Genomic DNA, 23,341 nt, shown 5'->3' with positions numbered 1-23,341 from the left:
GTGCTGGTAAAGCAGTGGAAAATGGCCAAGTGCTTAGGCCCCTGCTCCCACGGAGGCCTGCAAGAAGCTTCCGGCTCGGCCTGGCCCAGTGAACTGGAGAGTGAACCAACAGATGGCAGTTCTCTCCTTTTCTCTCCCTTCCTCGCTCAGTAACTCTGAATTTCAAATAAATAATTTCTAAAAATGTGCTTTTTTAATGTACAAATAATAAAGCCAAGTATCTAATCCTTTAGGCAAACCTATTGAAACAGGTAGATCATATAGTTGCATCCACACTCAAAATATACAATTTCCACTCTGGGGACACTTTATGCAAAGCATTAGCTACTTCGTATGCTCAGGTAACACAAAGCCTGATGAATGAATAAGTTACCAAAAGATTCAAATTAAAAATCATTTGGTTTCAGTTTGTTTACGTCACAACTTACTTCTGAACACTGTCAGCTAAGTGGGACAGATCCAGGAAACTCACAAATCTGTTTGAGAAGGCTTCTGCCTTACCCAAAGTAGCCTGGTCTGGATTTTCAAATTCCAGGTCTCAATTCCTGGAGATACTTAATAACAACAAAGCCAACACTGAAGGAATGTGCCTTATGTTTTTTAATTTATTTATGAAATAAACACAAAATTGAAATACTTATTAAATGAAACATTAATATCATGCTGTGTGTGGTGTGCACAGGAAAATACAAGCATATTCCAGTTTTACTTAACTGAGGTCCACTTTACCTAGCAATACAAGGCACATGCGCAGCAAGCAGGACAGAAGAAATCCTCGAGTTTCCCAGAAAAAAAAAAAAAAATTAATAAGAAAAGAAGGCTCTAAATACCATCAAAAACCTAGCAATTTGGCAAGCCTTTTGCACCTATCATCAGAGTCCGGACTCATTTTACCCCAGCATGCAAATGCCTCCTGTTTAAAATCCATCAACTTTTGCAGCCAGTGACGTACTGACAGGTGCTAAAGGGCAGATCAGCAATACTGGCTCTGGCATTAAACCCAACCCGACGCTGGGTGTGTCCAGGAGGCCGAGCAGCCGGACCTACTGCCCCCGAGAGGGGTGCTTCGGTGCCTCCCGTGACTGCCCGCGTGACTCGGCGCCCCACCGAGGTCCAACCCGCCTCCTCCTCGCCCCAAGCTCTCTCCCAGCCAGGGCCTCCCTGCAACCCCCAGACCAGGGCCTCCACGATGCCCCGTTGCTAGTCGCCTGCTCGGTCCACTGCAGGCCAGAGGGACACGTGAAAAAGGCTCCCCCCGCCCCTACGCCAGGGGCCGAAGAGGAGGAGTCACTGGAGACCCGGTCCCTCCCTCCAGCGGGGCTTACCCTCCGCCGCCTCCTACACGCTGCAGCCGCCCCGCTTCCTTGCGGAGCAGCCCGAAGCACTGTGTCCAGCAGCAGTTCCCCATCGCATGCCGCCCGGGGCCGCCGTTCCTCCACCTCCTCCCGCTCAAAGCCCAAACCCAGCTCCGGCAGCCGCATCCGCGCGGCACGAGCCGAGGGGGCGGGGGTGGCTCGGGCACCGGGAACACACACGGAGGGACGCGGCGCTCGGGAACAAAGGCAGCAACGGTTACTCCCGGGGCCGCCAAGCCGCCGCGCAAGGGAGGAGCGCCAGGCTGCAGGCTCCAGGCTCCTGCGCCGTCCGCATGGCCCCTCTCGCCCTGGATCCCCGGGACAACAGTGAGCGCCTCCAGCCGCCGGGGAAGGCCGGTCCTGGGCGAGCGGGACGCCCAGGCCCCGCCTTCCCGCGCGCCCCGGCTCGCGCCCCGCCGCCGACGGCACCACACCCCCGGCTTCTCCGGGTACCCCATTGGGCCCGCGTCCTCGGCGACGCCGCCTCGTCCGGCGCCCGCTTCTGACGGCACTTCCGCCAGCTCCCGTGGTAGCCCGGCTGCTGCGTCCGCACCTGTTTCAGTCCCTGAGTGTTCGTGGACTTTGACTTGGCTGGTCGCTGTCCTCTTGGTGCCATGCTATCCGCGTGTCGTTGGCTCAAGGCTGTGCTTTGTGAGCGCGCGCTTGGCGTTTGCTAACAGTGCACTTACTAGTGGGAAAGAACAGTCGGGGGAGGGGTGCTTGATGGAAGTTACTGGGAACACACCAAGAATGCTTTACTTCCCAAACTTGCGTGTGAACCTTGTGGGGAAGCTCATTTAAAATCAAACAGTTGGGGCTGTGGAACAGTTGCCATCCTTGGGAATTTGAGGGATCTTGTTGAACAGGTTGTTCAGCTCGGCTGCCTGGGGATCGAGAAAGCTCCTGGGGCGCGTCCTGCTTTGTCCCTACTTAAAAATTGTTGTTGGCCTTTTTTCTGAAGCTCAGATGTAAGGAATGGTGGGTAGACACCATGCCCCTGTTGACCAACCAGTCATGCCAACTGTAACCTGTTTTAATTCAACCAGGCAAAAGTCAGTGTGTTTTTAAAATTTGTTGTTAGTGATAAAAATGTTCATTCAGTCACTTTCTTGAGCTCTAGACCGACCAGGGTGATGCTGTCCTCGTTAATGAAATGGCGCTGACAGAGATGCTATGGGGATGCCCCTGGGTTAGATTCCCAGCTTCCTGCCAATCCCCACCCAGGGCAGGTAATGGGAAATGAGTCCCTGCCACCTTTGTGGGAAGCCGGGATTGAATTCCTGCTCCCACTTTGGTCTGACTCGGCCCCTGCCTTTGGGGGAACTTGGGGAGTGAACTAAGGGACAGGGAATGCTCTGTTTCGGCCTCTCAAATAGAACTACAGAATGTGTAAATCCACTGTAGTTTAAAGAAACTGGCACACTCCCCCTGTTTACCACAGCTGAGCAACGAAGTGAGTACCCTACACATGGTCACAGACTGCTGAATCAAAAGCCAGTCTCCAAAGTTTACACTGTAATTTTCTAGAACAGTCTAGAAATACCAGAATTGTGCAAATAGAACAGAGTGTGTGGTTGCTGGGGCTCAGGGGATGGGAGTGGATGCTTGTGGGCATCAGAATTCAGTAACCTTAATGTGACACTAGCTTGTGGTTTTACAAGACATTACGTTTAGGGAACAATATGTTAACAGTACATCCAAGTGGTGAACACTTCTATATTCTTAAGAATGCATTCCACACTAGCTATCTCAAATAGAGGCTCAGTTAAAAAGTACAACTCTAGACTTGTTAATGGGTCATTATTAAAGGTAAGTGTCACTAGAATGCTGGACTTTAAACCATTCTCTAAACCTACAATAGGTAGGAGAATGATGGAAAAGCAGTGGCCTGAGAGGATGCAGGAGGGTGGTAGAGGAAATCCCTGAGCCTAAGGAACTTTATCATGAAAAAGACTTTAAGAAAATAATAAGTAGCTGTCATTAAGAAATTAGTGTTTTTTGAAGATTTAATTTTTACTTGAAAGGCAGATTTACAGAGAGAGGATCTACTATCTGATGATTCACTCCCCAAGTGGCCACAATAGTCAGAGCTGAGCCACTATGAAGCCAGGAGCCAGGAGCCTCCTCTGGGTCTCCCACATGGTGCAGGGTCCCACCGTTTTGGGTCATCCCTAACTGCTTTCCCAGGCCACAAGCAGGGAGCTGGATGGGAAGTGGAGCACCTGGGACATGAACCAGCACCTGTATGGGATCCTGGCATGTGCCAAGATCATATTTAGCCACTGAGCCATTGTGCTGGTCCCAGAAATGTTTTTTATAAAGTGAAATACATGCTCTTGATTAAAGATATGAATGATCTTTAGAATCAATACAAATGATGAAAACATTTCAAAAATCTTCACTAAGCCAAACAGTGCAAATTAAAACTAAGCAAATTAAAGTGCAATGAGAGGTCACTGTTAGATTAATGTCAGATTAATGAAGATTTACAAGTAAAATACACAGTGTTTACAAGAATACAATGAAATATTAGGCTCCCAAACTGTTACCAAAAAAATGTACATTTAGAGTCAAACTGAATATTTAACAATTAAAGGGTGGTTAAAATTTACCGATAGTTTTATACTCCTTTGTAGCAATCAGAAATCATTTTGAAAAAAAAAAGTAGGGGAAATGCTTAATTAATGATATGTGGAGCCTGGCACTGCGGGATAGCTGAGTGGCTAAATCCTTGCCTTGCATGTGCTGGGAGTCCATATGGGCACTGGATTGTATCCCAGTTGCTCCACTTCCCTTCCAAGCTCCCTGCTTGTGGCCTGGGAAAGCAGTCAAGCACGGCCCAAAGCCCTGGGACCCTGCACCCACGTGGGACACCAGAAAGAAGCTCCTGGCTCAGCTCTGGCTATTGTGGCCACTTGGGGAGGGAGCCAGTGGTGGAAGATCTCTGTCTCCTTCTCTCTGTAAATCTGACTTTCCAATAAAAATAATTCCTTTTAAAAATGATACATGACAAAATGGCTTAAAAATTGTCTATATTGTATGAGAGTACTTCTAAATGTTCTTAAGATGGGCCTTTACTGGGGCTCAGGACGTTGAGCCTCTGCTTGGAATGCAGGCATCCCATATCAGTACAGATTGGAGTCTCCGGGTGCTTGGCTTCCAGTCTAAATCCCACTAACGCACCTGGGAAGATGGCAGATGATGGTCCAGGGACTTGGGTCCCTGCTACCTTTGTGGAGAGCCAAGATGGAAATCCTGGCTTTGGCCTCATCAAACCTGGCTCTTCAGCAGCCATGTGGGGAGTAAACTAGCAGATGGAAGATCCTTCCCTCCCCTACAGCCCCAACCTGTGTGCTGCCTCTCACTCTGCCTTCCAAAGAAGAAATGAATAAATCATCAAAAACATAAAGTTTCATGGCAAAGGAATTAGAAGATGCTTATTTTGGTGCAAAACCTTTTGAAATCTGATAGTGTTTTCATAGAATTTTCTGTGTGACTGGAAGAACGTTCATACACATGGATTTCAAAAATATTTTACACTAAAATCCTCTAATGCAGTTTGCATGAATTTTTGAATTGTGTATGTTCCAAATTATGTTTAAAACAGACATGTAATTTTTTTTTAAAGATTTGGTCATTTCTTCTTTTATAGTTGTATTTGTTTGAAAGGCAGAGTTACAAGGATGTTGAGGGGGGTGTCTTCCATCCACTGGTTCACTTCCCAAATGGACACAGCTGAGGCTAGGCTAGTCCAAAGCCAGAAGCAAAGAGATTCTCCAGGGATTCCCATGTGAGTTCAGGGGCCCAAGCAGTTGAGCTGTCCTCTACTGCTTTCCAGGAACATGGTCAGGAAGCTGGATCGGAAGTCAAACTGGCACTCATATGGGATGCCTGCACTGCATGTGGTGGCTTAACGCACTATGCCACAGCCCCACCCCAGCATCTACCCCCTTACATACATGCTTTCTTATATATGTCCATAGGGGAGGATAAAGACTGGTCATGGGGCCAGCACCATGGGGCAGGAGGCACCAGCTTCCATATGAGCTCCTGATTCCTGGCTTTGGCCTGGCTCAGCCCTGGACATTCGGCAATTGGAGAATGAACCAGTGAGTGGAAGTCCTCTGTCTCTCCATCTTCCTCTTCTGAACTCTGCCTTTCAAATAAAAATAAAGTGCGTCTTTGTTTAAAAATCTGGTGATAAATATCAAGATACTAACGACTGTTCTTTTAGGATTGAAAATTGGGGGAGAATCTTTTTTCTGAAATTTCTTTGTTTTCTGTTTTGTACAACTGATATTTCCAGCGTGTTTCAAAAACCACATTGTGTTTTTAATAAATTTGGCTTATCAACAGGACTAGTTGGTAGCCAGTTCAATTAATGTTTGATAACAAATGCAGATAGTTCTAAAGCGATGATTTGAATGTGGGTACATAACAAATTGAAGAGAGTCTCTTAGCTTTTTTTAGAATTACCAAACTAATTAGCTATTAACATTTATCGTATACTTTTTAAGCAGACTTTAAATCTAGAGTTTTTTTGTTTTGCTTTGTTTTGCTTTGCTTTAGTTTTATTTGAAATGGAGAGTTAGAGAGGAGAGACAGAGAGAAAGAGGCCTTCCATTCAGTAATTCACTCTGCAGATGGTCTTACCCACCAGGGCTGAGCCATGCTGACACCAGGAACCAGGAGCTTCTGGGTCTCCCACATGGATACAGGAATCTAAGCACTTGAGCACTCCTCTGCTGCTTTCCCAGGCACATCAACAGGAAGCTGGATCAGAAGTGGCGCAACTAGGACTTGAACCGGTGCTCATACAGGACGCCAGCAGTGCAGGCCGCATCTTAACTGGCTGTGCCCCAGCACCAGCACTGAGGTCTCCCTTGACTGTGATGCACTGCGGTGAAGTGACGGTGTGCTGTTCTGTGGAGCCAGCGGGAAGAAGCTGCATCACCAGAAGGGGTGCCTGGGAGGCATTTCAAGATGAGAAAGGGTGTTCCCAGCCCAGTGAAATCATTTGCTCAAGGTCACGCAATGAATTAAAGTTATCACATGAAGAGATGGGTGTTCCTACTGCAGTACAGTACTGCTTCCCTTAACTGTAAGTTTGGACATGAGTGAGAAAAAAGTAAAGGTAATTATTAGGTATTCTGATAAAACTTCTATGTTTAATCTGCCCAAGCTGGAGAGTTCACCTATATGACGGTTGGCCAGGCAGAACATTCAGCTTACCAGTAACAGACACTTAGGTTATTCTCAGTGAAGGCCACTTAACAAGGGCTTGCTGGTGAGAACCACTTCCCCATCTTCCCAATCATGGCATCTCCCCTTCTGCCCTGTTCTTTCAAAATGCCCCCCTCTCTGGTGTCTTACTCTGAGGATGAAAGGAAGTGTTTTGTCTTACAGGTGCTCTGCTTCCAGCAACTTCAGCTGTCTTCTAGGTTGTGTGGGTTCCAAATGGAAATTGCTTTGTTTTGTTCACAACTCTTTCTTGGTTAGCTGCCAATCACATTTTCTGATTTTGAGATCAGCTGTTACCAGTGCGCTGGGGGCCAGGGGGTCCCTGCAAGGAGAATAACTGTGTGCCGTTATCATTCTAGTCCAGGAATCGAGTCCTTTCAGCACTGGAACGTTAGAGTGCCAAAGCTTACACAGGTGTGGACATGCCACTCACACTATATAATGTGAGAATAATGTTTACTTCTATTCTCAGCATAAATGATTGATCAACTCTTTAAGTGGTTAGTGCACCATGTAATTCCTATAATTTATGATACAGACTTATACTAGGATCTATGATATCACAAATACAAATGCTAGCCGTTATCACTATTACCCACAGACGGAAGGAGGTTGATACCAGGAAATAAGACTTCCCTTTGGGACTTCATCCCTGGCACTCTGAGAGGGGAAAATGTTAGCTTTTTCAAAATTCTTCCTCATAGAACTGCCCTCAAGGCATACTCTAAAGTCCAACTTGAAGTCAGGTTCCCAAAAAAGTAGCACCAAGAAAGAAGACCTCCATTTTTGGCATGCCATGATCTGCCTCTTTTCAGATTGATTAAAAGTGAGACTATTGATCTATATAAGGAGAAACCTCTCAGCTCCCCAGTACCAGTGTCTTGTCCTCAGGGCCCAAACAGAGCAATGTAGCTACTACAGGGAGCAGCTAGCACAGGTGGAACTAAGGAAATGGAAAACAGAAAGGATCATAGAGGAAGATCCCATGAGGTGGGCTACTTATTCATTCATTCATTTGAAAGGCAAAATCACAGAAGGGAGGGAGACACACACACAGAGACTCTTTAATCTGCTGATTCATTCCCAAATATCCACAGCATCCAAACTGGGATCAGGCCAAAGCCATGAGCCTGGAACTCCATCTGCCTCTCCAAGGGTGTGACAGGGATTCCAGCACTTTGCCCATTATCTGCTGCCTCCCAGGCACAGGACTTAATTCCCTTCCCGGCACTCTGACAGCTTAACACACTAGCCCACCATGCCTGCCCGACATTCAGATTTAATGCTATGTGAAAGATCAGCAGTTCACGCCTTGTGTAAAGTGATCCAACACTGCTAACTTTTTGCACACAAAATCCCTCTCCCCCATCATGAAGTGAGCATTTAGGTGCACTTAGTTTCAGCCCCTTCCCTCCAATAACGGCATAAGCAAGAGATACAAGTACCACTTGGCAGACTCACTCTTAGAAACCAAGTATTTCTGGAGTGGATACTTCATAGCGGTCGGTGTGCTGCTTGGGATGCCCACATCCTATGTGGGGGTCCCTGCCTCTGATTCTAGCTTCCAGCTAATGTGCACTGCGGGGGCCTCAGCTGGTGGCTTGCCGAGGTGGGTACCTGACACCCTTATGGGAAACCTGGACTAATTCCTGGCCTGGCTCAGCCCTGGCTGTTGCAGACATTTGGAGAAGTGAACCAGCAATTAAGAAGTTGTTCTTTCTTGATTATTCTCTGCTTCTTAAACAATACGATTCATTGACTGAAAAAAAAAAAAAGTATATCTTTTTCTTGTTGAAGGAAAAAGACCAAACTTTGCCCACAATGGAAACTGTTCCATGGAGTGTTTTGACCCCTTTCAATTACTTCTCTCAGATGGCTTCATCTCTCAGATAATCTTTTATTCTCCCATTGTATAATTAAATAGTTAAATGGACCATTTGGATATTTGCTTTCCAGAAGAAAGACATAAAAAAAAGACATATTAAAAACTATAGGACAGTGGCGCTGGCATTGTGGCATAACAGGTAAAGCAGTGGAAGATGTCCTGCGTGCTTGGATCCTTGCACCCACACGGAGACCCTGATGAAGCTCCTGGCACCTGGCTTCAGTCTAGCCCAGTGCTGTCCATTGCAGCCATCTGGGAAGAGAACCAGCAGATGGAAGATCTCTCTCCACCCACATCTCTTCCTCTTTCAAATAAATAAATCTTTCAAGCAAAAACAAATAAGTAAGAAACAAACTCGTGGGCCCATCACCAGCTGCCCATACCTTCTGGTCCATGTGTATGTGGTTTCATCGGCTGGTCTGCTTTACTGAGTTTAATGCAGCCAAATAATTTGCTTCCTTCTCTACTCACCAAGCATTGGTGGTTCACAAAACACAGGGTGGTAGGAGCAGTCAGATGCCTAACACGAAGGGCTTCCCCTGGGAAGAGTTGTTCTAGATTTCTCTTGCCTAGCAGGAACTCTCTCGTTTAATAACTTCCACAGAGAACTTTAATATATGGAATTATTAGGGAAGTTAGTGATGGCTACTGCTAGAAGGAAAGTGTACAATAGAAAAGTAAAAGTGGCTGTCACTTCTGTAACTGAGAAAACGTAAAAAAGGAATTCAGACTTTTAGGGGAAGGCTGTACCTACAACACAGATAACTTACATGTCTGGAGCATGTAGGCGCCATTGAAACGTGTTGCCCTCTACTGTGAGTGAAGTGGATAGATGTCCACGAGGTGAAGCCACCCGTGAGGACTAGGGGGCACTCTTCACCATGGACAGCATCGCCAGAACTCCTTCCCGCTGACCTAGTAGCCAGAAAAAAAAAAAAAAAAAAAAAAAAAAAAAAATCAGTTCCTTAACTCTCTCAGCAGCACCCTCTAGTGGAGAATCGTAATATAGACCCAGCCAGGAAGAGAAGTTCTAGCATCGAAAGGGCAATACCTGGCACAGGTTTTATTATTTTCCTAGGAACAAAAGGCAAAGCTTTGGATGCACAGAGAAGAAGGGTTAATAAGGAGAAGCCTAAATAGAGCCAGAACACTTGGAGGGTCTTCACTCTGGCTTAAGGAAATGATTAGGGGAGGAAAAAAAGCCACCCACTCCACTGGAGTTAGAAAGAAAGTTTGTCAATAGTGAGAATTTATGATTAGAAAAGAAACCCTTCCTTCTTTTCAGGTAAGAGTTGAGATTTACATGAAACTTGGTGCCTTGGAGCCCCTGGCTAAGAAGTTAACAATGTAAATTAATTCGGAGCAGTACTGAGGACAATTAAACCCACGCCGTTTCTGGACACCTTATTGTTTGTCTACCCATTGCCCTGAAATCTGGCCCAGACATATAGCATGCCTTCTGGGAAATGGCTTGGTAAGAATTTTACAAACTAATGGAAGTGATGGGAGTATGAGTGGAAACTGCTATGGCAAAAAATATAGTTGCAGCGACCTTAAAGGCTAGCCTGTCCTTGCAACTCTTCAGAGCATAGAAAATGTACTTGTTTTCGCTGCTTTCATGATTTTTTAACTAGAGGAAGTGTAGGGTGATTTTATTAACATCATAGAGATATACTTTGGATTATTGCTTGATTATGTATGAGGTTGTAGAGCCTACATTTGTAGGGGGATTTAATGTTTGAAACTTTTTGTCTTGGATGTTTATGTGTTTTTTTTTGTCTTTTGTTGTATTTCTCCAACTCAGTAATAGATAAGTTGTGAAAATAAAATGTAGTAGGAATGTTTTACTGATTAGTAGGCAACCATCTGTGCTTTGGCCTTGGAGTTCTGGCTGTCACCTAATGGCGACTTCTGAAGAATGAATAATGGCTTGCTTTAAAGAAACTGATTATAGTAACTTACAGCATCATATTTAAGAGCACTGGTTGAACATGAAACAAAAAATAAAATAATCAAACGAAGATCTGTGCATACCCACTTCGTCATGAAGTAAAAATAGAACAATCAAACAATTGTGCAGAGGCTTGTAATGTGTCTGAGTAAATAAAAAGGACAGCTTCTTCTTGAGCTGTTACAAGAGGGCACCAAGTGACAGTGTCTGTGTCTTTTCTTGTCACTGACTCCACGCACCCTTCCCGAGCTCCGAACTCGGCTGGAGCTGGACTCCGGCAGATCTCCCATTCACTCTCCAAATGCTAAAACAGCTAGCATTGTGCCAAGCCTAATCCAGGAGACTGGAGCCCAATCCAGGCCTCCTGTATAGGTGTCGGGACCCATCCACTTGACTAAACACTGATACCTCCATGAGTGCGCTTTAGCAGCAGGCTGGCATTTGAGAATGGAGCCTGGATTTGAACCCAGCACTCCCATAGGCAAGACTCAAGCAGCATTTTATAAACGCCTGCCCCCAATTGGTATTATTTTATTTCTGTTAAGATGTTTTCATTTCAAATGTTTAAATTGCTAAACGTGGGTGTATTTGCAATAATAAAATTATGAATGAATGAATAAATAATAGAAAATAGTAAACCCAAGGTTTGAAAATAAATGACCTTGACAGTTCTTCCCTCTTTGCACAACTTGCACAGCCAATTATTACCTAGAAGGCAATGGCGGAGGACAGGCCAGAGAGCAGAGTACCTCCTTCTCTACATGTCACGTGCTTGGATGCTGGGACCTCATAAATCACTCTAAACACACACCAGAAAATGTCTGAAATTGTAGCAGAACTTTCCCCTGCTGCAAATATCAGAGAAAGAGAGAGAGATACTCTTCAAGGTGACTTTGAAAAGCTCATTGGGGAAAAAGAAAAAATAGCAACAAAAAGTTCATGGAAGCTCGAGTAAGACATACGTTTATTTTGGTATAAAATATATACATATGAACTTTGAAAATTGCTGAGAACTGAAGACAAAGGTATCTGAAAAGCACAAAAAGATATCTGAAAAGGAAAAAGACCTTCGTAGGTTAGATGAGAATACCAACTAACTTTGTACCATAAGGACTGCAGCATAGCGGAAAGGGGCCTGAAAAGGCAAAAATGTGTAACTTTGGAAAAAATATACATATATGTAAATAAGTAGACTTTCAACTAGAGTTTTATATCTAGGGAGCATATCTTTCAAAAGTTGAGGCAAAATAAGGACATTTACTGATAAAGCCAAACAGGGAATTCAATGCAACAGACTTTACTCGCCATAATGCTAAAGAAAGCTTGTCAAGCTGCAGGAAACTGATCACAGATGGATACCGAGATTTTTTCTTTTTTTTTTTTAATTTACTTTTAGCAGACATTTTACTTTTATTTGGTTTCTTGCTAAAGCTTCAGGTGATTATTCAGGTGGCTGGATTCCTGACACCCACAGAGGGGACCTGGGTTGAATTCCTTGGCAGAAGAAAAACCAAAGAGCTCTCTGTTGTACTCACCAGGAGACAGCATTTACTTTGGCATTGTTCCATCTTGTTCGGCACTCTGACTGTACTGCACATCGCCTGGGTTCCCAGGGGCCGCGGAGGAGCCCACTGAGAAGCCACCATGCCCATCCGTGTCTCAGGCAGCTTTTCTCAGGTTCTTGCCAAATTCCTGGCTCCTGGCTTTGGTATGATTCCCCCACACCCTGGCCCTTGCTGGGAAAACTGGGAAGCAACCCAGCCAGTGAGCAATCTCTCTCACTCTGTCTTTCACATTTAACAAGCAACCAAAATAAAAGACCTTACACACTAATAGCAAATCTTGAGATTACCCAATATTTAGTACATAAAGTTGAAACCATGAAAGACAGGGAACTAGATTGAAGTCTAGAATGAGTAGGTGTAAAAGGAATTTCAGGAGGAGAGAGAGGAGAGATAAGACTTAGAGATATTCATATAGACAGCATCTGAAATATCATCAGTGTTTGATAAGACATGAATCCTTAGATTCAGAAAGCATAATTTCAGAGGAAAGCAGAGAGAAATTCACATCTAGACAAATCGTGTGGACACTGAACGACACGCTGTTAGGACATCTTGGCAAGGGCCTGAGAGCAGCTGCCTGGTACATGGATGGGCATGGTGGCTCCTCAACTGCCTCAAGGAAATCCAAGAGATGTGCAGTACAGTCAGAGTGCAGAACAAGCTGAAACAATGCCAAACTAAATACTGTCTCCTGGTGAGTACAAAATAGAGCCCTTTAGTTTTTCTGCTGCCAAGGACATTGCAAAATCATAGCATTAACTGTCCCTAAGCTGTTGAAGCATTTTCACACTGGTTGGTAGGTCCTCCTACATATTTCCTTAAACTCCAATGACTAAAAGGTTCACAGCTGACTTACAAGCAGGCTTCCGAGGACTTTGTGCCAGCTTGGTCATTGGTGTCTCATTTGCTTGATTGGGCTAAACCATTTCTCAAGTTTGCTCTCCCAGGAATTGCTATTAAGACTCCATAAGAAAGGCCAAGAACTCTGAGGTCACCCACCCCCATTTGGATCTCCCACATGGGATGGAAGAAGTCCAGATTCTGCCTCGCAGGATCCAAGGTCATCGGAACAACAGCCAGGAGCCCTGAGTGGTCCACAGAAACGGAAGAACAGTAAGCATCTTTTGGGACTCAGGAAAGGAGCTTTCTCTGGTCTTTACTTAGTTCCAACTCTGGATCCTCACCCTCTCTTGCAATGACCATCAGGGTCGCTCCGGAGCCCCCCCACCCCAACACACACACACACACACACACACACACACACACACACACACACATTAGAATAGATAGACAGAGAACAACAAGGAAAGCTTAGAATCAGACAGGAAACACTCAGCTTGGACTCACACATACCTTACTAGGTAGGACACAAAGTTTAGTTACTCCTCACTAAGGTATTGAATATTTCTCTGCACATCCCTCCTAAAATTGTTCTGCACCTCAACTGTTAACATATACCTTGTTAGAGTTATAAGCCAGTTTAGACTATCCTAAAATTCCCCAAGTTCAGCAAAATCATGCTTCAATACTATAAACTGCTAAATATAAAAATGAAAATAGACATGAGACAGCTGAATAGTACCCTATAGCCATTTTAAGGTATGTAACAGCCAGTTGTGTATAAACTAAAACTGAAATGTCAATGAACTAGTCACAGCATGTGGTTAAGAACTTGCATTTTTAAACATATTGGTTACTCAATACCATGTCAATTAATTCCATAATGTTGTCAATTGTTGTTGATGTTGTGTTGGGGCTTTTCATTGGAAGGGATGATACTCTGCCCGATCTACTTTCAGACCAGAGATGGTCTCCCCAAGAAACCATTGAATTTATCTGGACAATAAGATGCTGGACTCTATGACTGGTATATGTTTGCAATGAAAGAATCTTGACTGAATTTGAACTGTAATATTGCAACAAGGTGGAGGAATCCACCATGAGGGGAGGAAAGGGTAGGGGTGGTAGGAATCCCAGAGCCTATGAAACTGTGTCACATAATGCAATGTAATTAATGTAAAAAAATAAATAAATCTTTAAAAAACTCCATAAGGAACTGGACAATTGATTGCCTAAGTCACCAAGCTCCAGGACGGGGTGGGGCTGCAGGCATTATAGGGGCAGTTTGTGCAGGTTTGTGGCTGCTGACACATTCCAGTGTGATAACTTGGGTAACACATGTCCTTCAGGTCCATCATGAGTGTGAGCAAGAGGTACTAGCACTTTGATTCTGGAGGGCCTTTGGGCTTTGAGAAGCCAGAGAGATGCAGAGAAGTCAGTTATCAGCTGGGGAAAGCTGCCTTAGACCTTGACCAGGGGCTGCCAGTTTTTCCACCATAGATTCTATGACAAACAGGAGGACATGGAAGATGCATAAAGACATCTGGAACCAGAGAATGCCTTTTGATTTCATGCAACATCACTGTAAGTATTAATTAACTCTTTTGTGTAATAGAGTCATCATGATCATTCTCATTTTACAAATGTTGATACTGGAATATAAGAGGGATTTTTAAAATGTGGGCTGAAGAGTTGGAATTTAAACACAGTTTAAACTCAGAACTAGTGGCAGTCATTGGATTACTTTGTTTCTGTGGTGTATCCATTGGTACAGTCCATTAAATATGTTATTCCAGGAAGGGATACTAGAGATAGTTACTGCATAAAAAATATCAAATGATGGGCACGATAGTGTAGCAGTTGGGGTCCTCACCTTGGACGCACCTGGATCCCATATGGTTGCCAGTTCTGGTCCTGGTGGCCCTGCTTCCCATCCAGCTCCCTGTTTGTGGCCTGGGAGGGCAGTCAAGGATGGCCCAAGGCTTTGGGACCCTGCACCTGCTTAGAAGACCCAGAGGAGCTCCAGGCTCCTGGCTTTGGATTGGCTCAGCTCCGGCCGTTGCGGCCACTTGGGGAGTGAGCCATCAGACAGAGGACCTTCCTCTCTGTATATCTGCCTTTCAAATTAAAAATATATATATATATCAAATGGTACTGTGAGGTTTGAAAAGAAATATAATGAAGGTTAATATTTTAAACATTAATAAGTGTTAATATTGAGAGAAATTCTTGATATGTTACTATTGACTTAGTGGGGATTTTGTTACAGCAATTTAATGTGCTTCCATATGGCAAATCAGGCTAGGAGAGGGAAATTATTCAGCTAGGGACAACTGTGTCCAATAAAGATGGTAACAATTCAGGAAATGATTTGGAAGTTACTAGAGTGCTCTGATGAATGATACACATAACAATGTATCGACGAGCAACTTTGCACAGTTTAAGGATTTAATTAATTTAGAGAACAAAGTAGAATATCTTCAATATTTGGATATGTTTAGTCATGTATGAATCAATTTAGATGATCACAACTGTAAAATGCTTTTGCTATGACCATAGAAATTCATGAAAAGGGGAGAAGCATCCAGCCTGCCTCTAGAGATTGGTAGTTACACATGGGTCTCTTCAGTTATCCAGAGAAACAGGGTTTAGTGTGAACTCCTTGAGGACAGAGATTTGCTCACAAATGTGTTACAAGGTATCCACGTTTGCTGACAATTGAAACCCTTGCTACCCATGCAGTGCCTGGCATTTAGTAAATGATCAAAAAGTGTCAAATAAATGAACTAACACATATAAATTCATTTGCCACTGCAGGAGTCTGCTGCGGTAAAATGAGCTATCTGAAGTAAAAATGTTTACGGAAAAGTTAGGATTTGAATTTAGGTTACTGACAGTTAGCCTCATGCCACTTGGCAATGTTCCAAGTCAGCCTCTTCTTTTTCTGTCATCTCTTACATTTTTACACTAACAGACCAGAACTTCCAAGGAGAGAAGAACTGAACTCAGATCTACAATTTTCCTACATGATTAGAAACAATATTGAGAATATTAAATTAATGACTTTTTGGGAGATTTTATTATTGTTTGATAAATATGGGAATGGGTATAGAGCTTGGATAACTCTGAGAAAGACATGTATCATGAATTAAAAATCTCGCAAAAAGGAGATGGGTTTATGAGCTCTATCTAATAGGATGGCTGTCTAAGTTAACTTGGTGTACAAACCCAGCATTAACATTGTTTCTAATGTAATCACCTTTCCTAGTTATTTAATGAACAGAAAGCAAACGTCTTCTACTAATCTCCTTTCCATGCCGCAGTTCTACCACTTTGTTTTTTAATATTATGTTGACAGCAATGATTGTGGATTGGATGGTAAAAATGTCCATGCTACATTGCCAACCTCACTACAAACACAAACATACTTGCACGGTCACTTAGAATCCTAAAGTGGTTTCACATACTGTTACGGGGTGTACCATATAAAAGACCATGGAAGCCAACTTAGAATTGGGGAGTCTTTGTTAGACAGCTGGGTACTGTCCCCACTCAGAAGAAGTCTGAGGGAGATAGCCCCGAGGTGTTAGGACAGTGAACTTTTAAAGGAAACAAAACACCCACATCCTGGTGGCCTTTCCGTTGGCAAGCAAGCAAGCAAGCAAGCAAGGGCACAGAAGCTACAATGAGCAGGTTAGAGCCAAGATGAGCAATCTGTAGTTCTAGTTACAGTTTAACTTCTTGGAAATTGTTTCCCTTTTTCATGGGGTTTGGTTCCCAGGATGCGGCTCCTCCTTAGGGGATGGGGGTCCCTCTAACCTGAGCCATGACCTGTGGAAACACTTTGTAATTTTTCTCCCTGTCATATTATGTCATTTTTTTTCCCCTCAAAGAGGTAGGTTAGACTTACAGATAAGAAATATGACATGAAAAGAGGTTAGATACTAACCACATTCTCAAAACGAGCACACAACAGTTACGACTTGTTGGGCCCCCCATCGGATTTTGAAAATCGTTGTTCCTTTATGCTTCTGGAGGACGATTGTGAAGTGGTGAATGGCAAGGTAAAAGAGAATTCTGAAGCAGTGCCTCTCTCGATCTTAGAACACCATTTGCTGTGTTGGCTTTTAAGCTTTGCATTTGTTCTCTTTAGGTCAGAGTCTAGTGAGTTCCAAAATTGTGTTGGTGCTTTAGGATGCGGTTGCATATCCAGAAACAAGCACAGCATCACACAGTCTGCACTACACACCCCTGCTGGTGAATGAACGTTTACTCCACAACGGACTTTAATCCACAGGCCCATTGTGGCTTAGATCAACACTTGCCAGTGAGTGTGATTGAAAGAATTGTCTGCCTGTTTGCCAGCTCATATAGTATGTTTGCCTTAGCCATAAAAAACCTTAGGTTTGTGGAGTGCATTATACTTACAGTATAATATATCTTTTATTTGTATTTCTGTCTACATGCTAGATATGAAAAGTATTCCAAAAGAGGACTTGTGAATACACAGATTTATGGATCTGTAAAGTAAATTAACATTTCTCTTTTTTAAATTTAGTTTTATACCACAGTTTCATAGGCTCTGGGATTTCCCCAACCCCTCCTCTCCCCTCCCCCCATTGTGGATTCCTCCACATTTTTGCAGTATTACAGTTCATATCCAGTCATGATTCCTTCATTGTGAGCATGTACCATGCATTGAGTCCAGTGTCCTATTGTCCAGATAAATTCAAGAGTTTCCTTGGGAGACCAACCCTGGTCTGAAAGTAGAACTGGCAGAGTATCATCCCCTCCAATGAAAAGCCCCAACACAATATCGACAATAACTTACAACATTATGGAATCAATTGACATGGTATTGAGTAACCAATATGTTTAAAAATGCAAGTTCTTAACCACATGCTGTGACTAGTTCATTGACATTTCAGTTTTAGTTTATACACAACTGGCTGTTACATACCTTAAAATGGCTATAGGGTACTATTCAGCTGTCTCGTGTCTATTTTCATTTTTATATTTAGCAGTTTATAGTATTGAAGCATGATTTTTACTGAACTTGGGGAATTTTAGGATAGTCTAAACTGGCTTATAACTCTAACAAGGTATATGTTAACAGTTGAGGCACAGAACAATTTTAGGAGGGATGTGCAGAGAAATATTCAATACCTTAGTGAGGAGTAACTAAACTTTGTGTCCTACCTAGTAAGGTATGTGTGAGTCCAAGCTGAGTGTTTCCTGTCTGGTTCTAAGCGTTCCTTATTGGTCTCTGTCTATCTAATCTAATTTTTTTAAGGTGGGGCTCGAGAGCGACCCTGATGGTCATTGCAAGAGAGGGTGGGGATCCAGAGTTGGAACTAAGTAAGGACCAGAGAAAGCTCCTCTCCTGAGTCCCAAACGAAGTTTGCTATTCTTCTGTTTCCAAGGACCGCTCAGGGCTCCTGCCTGTTGTTCCGATGACCTTGGATCCTGCGAGGCAGAATCTGGACTTCTTTCCATCCCATGTGGGAGATCCAAACGGGGTGGATGACCTCGGAGTTCTTGGCCTCTGAAGGCACTCCAATTCCCCGTGGTCTCCTTGGCAGTTGGGATGTAGTCCTCGGTGCTCATACTGATAGTCCTGGCTGAGGATCCGGGAGTCTCCAGGGTTGGGATACAAGCCTCCTCCTGTCCTCCTGCTCCTCTCTGGGGTCACCCTCCCTGCTCTGTGCATATGACCTCCTGTTAAGAGGCTGTCAGGATTGCTTTTGATTCTCACTGTATGTCTTTGTAGTTTTACTATTGTATAATGTTGATTCGAGTCTGTTATCTATAAGTTACCCGATATATTATTGATAGTTTATACTTAATGTCTTCCTCACACATTCTAAGAAGGTGTAAGATTTTTCTGCTTTCCCAACCCATTACGGAATAACATAGCATATTAAAAGCATATTAGGTTTTACAGTTTTTTTTATATAGATCATAAGCATTCTGACTCACATTGATTGTTGGTTCATTGGTTACATCACAATATCTTATTGCATGTGATACAGGTTGTTTGAGGTTGAAATAATATTACAATTTACAGGTACTACTTTTTGTATTGAAATCATTTCATCTTAAACTAAGGCAAACATGTGGTATCTAACCTTTTGGGATTGGTTCATTTCTCTTAGAATAATGATTTCCAGTTGGGCCTATTTGGCCACTAAGAACTGCATTTTGTTTTTTTAATAGCTGAGTAGTATTCTATGGAGTAGATGAACCGTAGCTTTCTTATCCGGTCTTCTGTTGATGGACATTTGTTGCTTCCAAGTTTTTGCAATTATTGATTGTGCTGCTATGAACATAGGGGTGCATGTTGGTTTTTCGTGTAACAGGTGTTTTGGATATATTCCTAGGAGTGCTATTGCTGGATCATATGGTATGCAGATTTTGAGTTGTTTGAGTGTTCTCCATACTGATTTCCACAGAGGCTGTACCAACCTGCACTCTCACCAGCAGTGGGAAGGGTTCCCTTTTCCCCACATCCTTGCTAGCAAGTGTTGTTGGTGTTTCTTTGTATGTGGGCCATTCTTACTGGCATATTTGACATAATTTGAAATTAACATTTCAAATGGAGTGATGAAAAGGAAGTTATATCATGTTATTCTTTAACATATTTGAAACTTGCACAATACGAAAGATGAAGTAATTGTTTAGAATTTTATCATTAGGGAGAAAAATATTTTCTCTTTTTAAAGACTTACTTATTTTTTATTGGAAAATCTGATTTATGGAGAGAAGGGGAGACAGAGAGGAAGCTATTCCATCCTGTAGCCAACTCCCTGTTGGCTGCACTGACTGGAGCTGTGTCAATCCAAAGCCAGGAGCCAGGAGCCTCTTCTGGGTCTCCCATGCAGGTGCAGGGTCCCAAGGCTTTGGGTTGTCCTCAACTGCTCTTCCAGGCTACAAGCAGGGAGCCGAATGGGAAATAGGGCTGCCAGGACATGAACCATGCAAGGTGAGGACTTTAGCCAGCAGGCTACCGCGCCGGACCCAGTCAAGATGTGTTTATTCTGCATTTCAACATTCTCTTCTATAAAATACGGATAACAAAAGAACAAGCTAAAGAAATTGTGTGAAGATTAAATAATTAATACATTTAAGTAACATAATAAAGTACCTGGAACATAGAATTACTATCTAAACTCTGGCTTGTAACATTTGTAGTTGATTATTAGTTCTTAGATTAAGCATCACTTTTACGTGGAAGGTTTCCCTAAATTTCCTAAAGCAAATGCCTCCAATTGGTCTCTTTGTCATTCTTTGTCACTCTTTGTCATGGCTTCAGTCACTGGTTTCACATTTGTGATATTAGTGTTTCTTCTTTTTTTTTTTTTTTTTCATCTCAACCTATATGATAGCTACGCAGGTTTTTATTTATTTTAAATACACGTAACTTCCTGTCAAATTTTTATAGAATTAAGCATAAATCACATACACTGAACTTCTCACATTTAAAGTAGAAACACAGTGAAAATGTCACCCCAGGGACCAGCCTTGCAGTGTAGTACATTAAGCCGCTGCTGCTCTGCTGGCATCCCACATGGGCACTGATTGAGGTCAGTGCTGCCTGCTCCCTTCCAGTTCAGCTCCCTGCTCATTCTCCTGGAAAAGCAGCACAATGAACCCAACTTATTGGGTCCCTTCATGTCACCCACATGAGAGTACCCAATAAAGCTTCAGGCTCCTGGCTGCAGTCTGGCAAGCCCCTGGCGTCTCTTTCTGTGCCTCTACCTCTTTATCTGTAACTCTGCCTTTCCAATAAATAGAATAAGTAACAAAAAAAGAGAAAAGAAGACATCACCCCAATGAAGTCTATAAAAGTCTTACCCGGCTTCATTTTCTATAGGTCTCTAAGTGCCCTCAAGGATTATTCTTGCTGCTAGCTCTCTTCTAAGAGGGTCTGTATGTGATGAATGCTCCAGTACCCGGTATTCCTAAGCATATCTTTATTTCAGGCACACTCTTGGGTAAAGTTTTGGTTTGATGTGAAACTCTAGATTGAAATTCATTCAGTACTTAGATTACCTATGCGCTTCTTGTAAACCGTTTCCATTCTTGTATGTATTACATGATTATGACGAACGTCTTTTCTGCCAGGAGACTGTGGAGTTAGGACAGGTGGAGGTCATGTTATTTTTGCTCATCGTTGTACCACAGCCTCCAGCACAGTGACAAATACCAGCCAGATTCCAGAATGAACTTTAGGGTGAGGCAAAATTACAAGGCTATGTGGGATCATGTTTTAGTTGGCCCCGACTGCCAGTTGAAGGTTGGAAATAAATCCAATTAACAGGAGAGTCATGGAAGGGTTTCTGGTGTGGTGAAGCCTGTCTGGCAGAGGTGTGTCAGATAAAGCCAAGTAGCGGACATTGACTTCAGGGCTCTGGCGACAGCACAGGGTGGATAACGGAGGGCTGAGCTCAGTGGCAGCAGGAGGAGTTCTCATCTCAAACAGGACAGTCTATGATTATGTCTAAATTTCAGGTCCTGATGGACAGAAAGCAGGGGTTTCAGGCAAGCCGACAGCTGGCTTAGATGAGGCCTGTGTTCTGAGCTCTATTTTAAATGGCTTTAGCTTGAAGTGTTGTCAGCCTATTCAATGTCAAGCTGAAAATGTGGTTCATGTCAAAACTCGAGGTCTGGTGGTCAGTAAGATTGGCCAAACATGGCTTACAGTTATCAAGCCTACTACTTGCTTTCTGATGACCCACATGCTAAAACTAGTTTTTATGCTGAAGGAAACAAAAACAAAAGCAAAAAGAAGAATATTTTAGAATACGTGAGAACTACGAAAAGTTTAAATCTCAGAGTTTATAAATAGTTTTGTTGGAGCAGAGCCATGTTCACTCATTCTCTTACTGTGTACAGTAGCTTTAATGCCTGGAAATGCATAGAATCTTTTCTATTTGGCCCTTTACAGAAAGTTTGTTTTTGTAAGCATGCATTACTGAGTTGCCAACTATTTTTACTCTTACAAGGCCATTTGGCCAGAGGAGAAAAAAAACATGGATAATAACTGGGTTAAAATGACAAAATGATAGGGGCCTGATTATGGCATAGCAGGCTAAACAAGACAGACTATGATCTGCAACCTGCTTTAGGGTCTCAACAAGTGCACTACCATTGCACCTGGGAAAGCAGTAGAAGCTGGCCCGAGTACCTGGGCCCCTGCCATCACATGGGAGACCCAATTGCACCTGCTGGTTCCTGGCTCTGGCTGGCTCAGCCAGGGCATTGCAGCCCTTCAGGAAGTGAACTCGTGGGGGGAAGATCTCGCCTTCTCTCCTCCTCTCTGCTTTTCTAAACAAAACCGAAAACACAAACAAAAAACCCACATCTTTTATATATAGAGAAAAAATTTAAAAAACCAAAACAACAGGTTTTAATCTCTTTTTACACAATCTTATGCATACAATTATACCTTTTTCTTAAAATCTTCTGTTTTACAAAAAAATTGTTTCAAGCCTATTCAAATATTTCAGGCAAGAATACATATATTTACTCTTTGCTCGAAGACCAAAACTGCAGTTTTATAATAAACACTGGAACAATTCATTAGGTAATATCAAGCAAAACCTCACATAAATGAGGCCGACTTCAGGATGCAATGAGCAATCAGAAACTAGGATCTTCTTGTTCAGCCAAAAGGAGAAGCTGTGTCACCTTTGAATAAAGGCCAGATCTTGGCTTCAGGACTAACACAATTCAATCGGTCAGTCAACCAGGAGCTGCCTTTTGAGCATGTTACTCTTCAACAAGAAAGGCCACTGAGGGCCTGGCGGCGTGGCCTAGCGGCTAAAGTCCTCACCTTGAAAGCCCTGGGATCCCATATGGGCGCCGGTTCTAATCCCGGCTGCTCCACTTCCCATCCAGCTCCCTGCTTGTGGCCTGGGAAAGCAGTTGAGGATGGCCCAAAGCTTTGGGACCCTGCACCCACGTGGGAGACCTGGAAGAGGTTCCTGGTCCCGGCTTCGGATTGGCGCGTGCCGGCCCATTGCGGCTCACTTGGGGAGTGAAACATCGGATGGAAGATCTTCCTCTCTGTCTCTCCTCCTCTCTGTATATCCGGCTTTCCAATAATAATAAAATCTTAAAAAAAAAAAAAAGAAAGAAAGAAAGAAAGAAAGAAAGGCCACTGAGTGGTCCAGAAAGCTGAGTGTGGCAGCCTATGGCTGTCATTATATGAGAATAACTCTTTACTATGAAGGCATGTGAAGTCAACCAGAAAGCTTGAACTTGTCAATCAGGATGTTCTTTGCTGTGGATAAAGTGGAGAACTCTTGCCAAATCATGGCTTACTGATTCTCTTATTTGATATACCACATGGTTCGTTATTTCTCAATTATGCAGCACGCCACAATCATAGACAATAAGGAAATAGTTTCAAAAGAGTTGTCTCTCTAGTTATTCTCTATGATGACATGAAGGACTATCTTTTTTTTTTTTTACTGAATTGGGAGGGAATCCTAATATCAGT

The 23,341-nt window shown here is 43.2% G+C and overlaps 2 protein-coding genes across 2 annotated transcripts in view; both read right to left on the bottom strand.

Annotated features, from left to right (window-relative positions):
• Positions 1-1,778, bottom strand: part of AP1AR (adaptor related protein complex 1 associated regulatory protein) — a 35,226-nt gene extending 33,448 nt beyond the window's left edge. The window contains exon 1 of the mRNA XM_004594522.2: positions 1,326-1,778. Within this exon, the coding sequence (XP_004594579.2) occupies positions 1,326-1,408 (83 nt within the window). The 5' untranslated portion in view covers positions 1,409-1,778. The remainder of the gene's footprint in view (positions 1-1,325) is intronic.
• Positions 1,779-19,751: 17,973 nt separating this feature from the next.
• Positions 19,752-23,341, bottom strand: part of FAM241A (family with sequence similarity 241 member A) — a 55,542-nt gene continuing 51,952 nt past the window's right edge. The window contains exon 3 of the mRNA XM_058666936.1: positions 19,752-19,894. Coding sequence (XP_058522919.1) covers positions 19,859-19,894 — 36 coding nt within the window. The 3' untranslated portion in view covers positions 19,752-19,858. The remainder of the gene's footprint in view (positions 19,895-23,341) is intronic.

Source organism: Ochotona princeps, chromosome 7 (genome assembly GCF_030435755.1).
Source record: "Ochotona princeps isolate mOchPri1 chromosome 7, mOchPri1.hap1, whole genome shotgun sequence".
In the NCBI taxonomy this organism is placed as follows: Eukaryota; Metazoa; Chordata; class Mammalia; order Lagomorpha; family Ochotonidae; genus Ochotona; species Ochotona princeps.
Note: the sequence above shows the minus strand (reverse complement) of the source record. Positions and strands in the feature narration are given on the sequence as shown.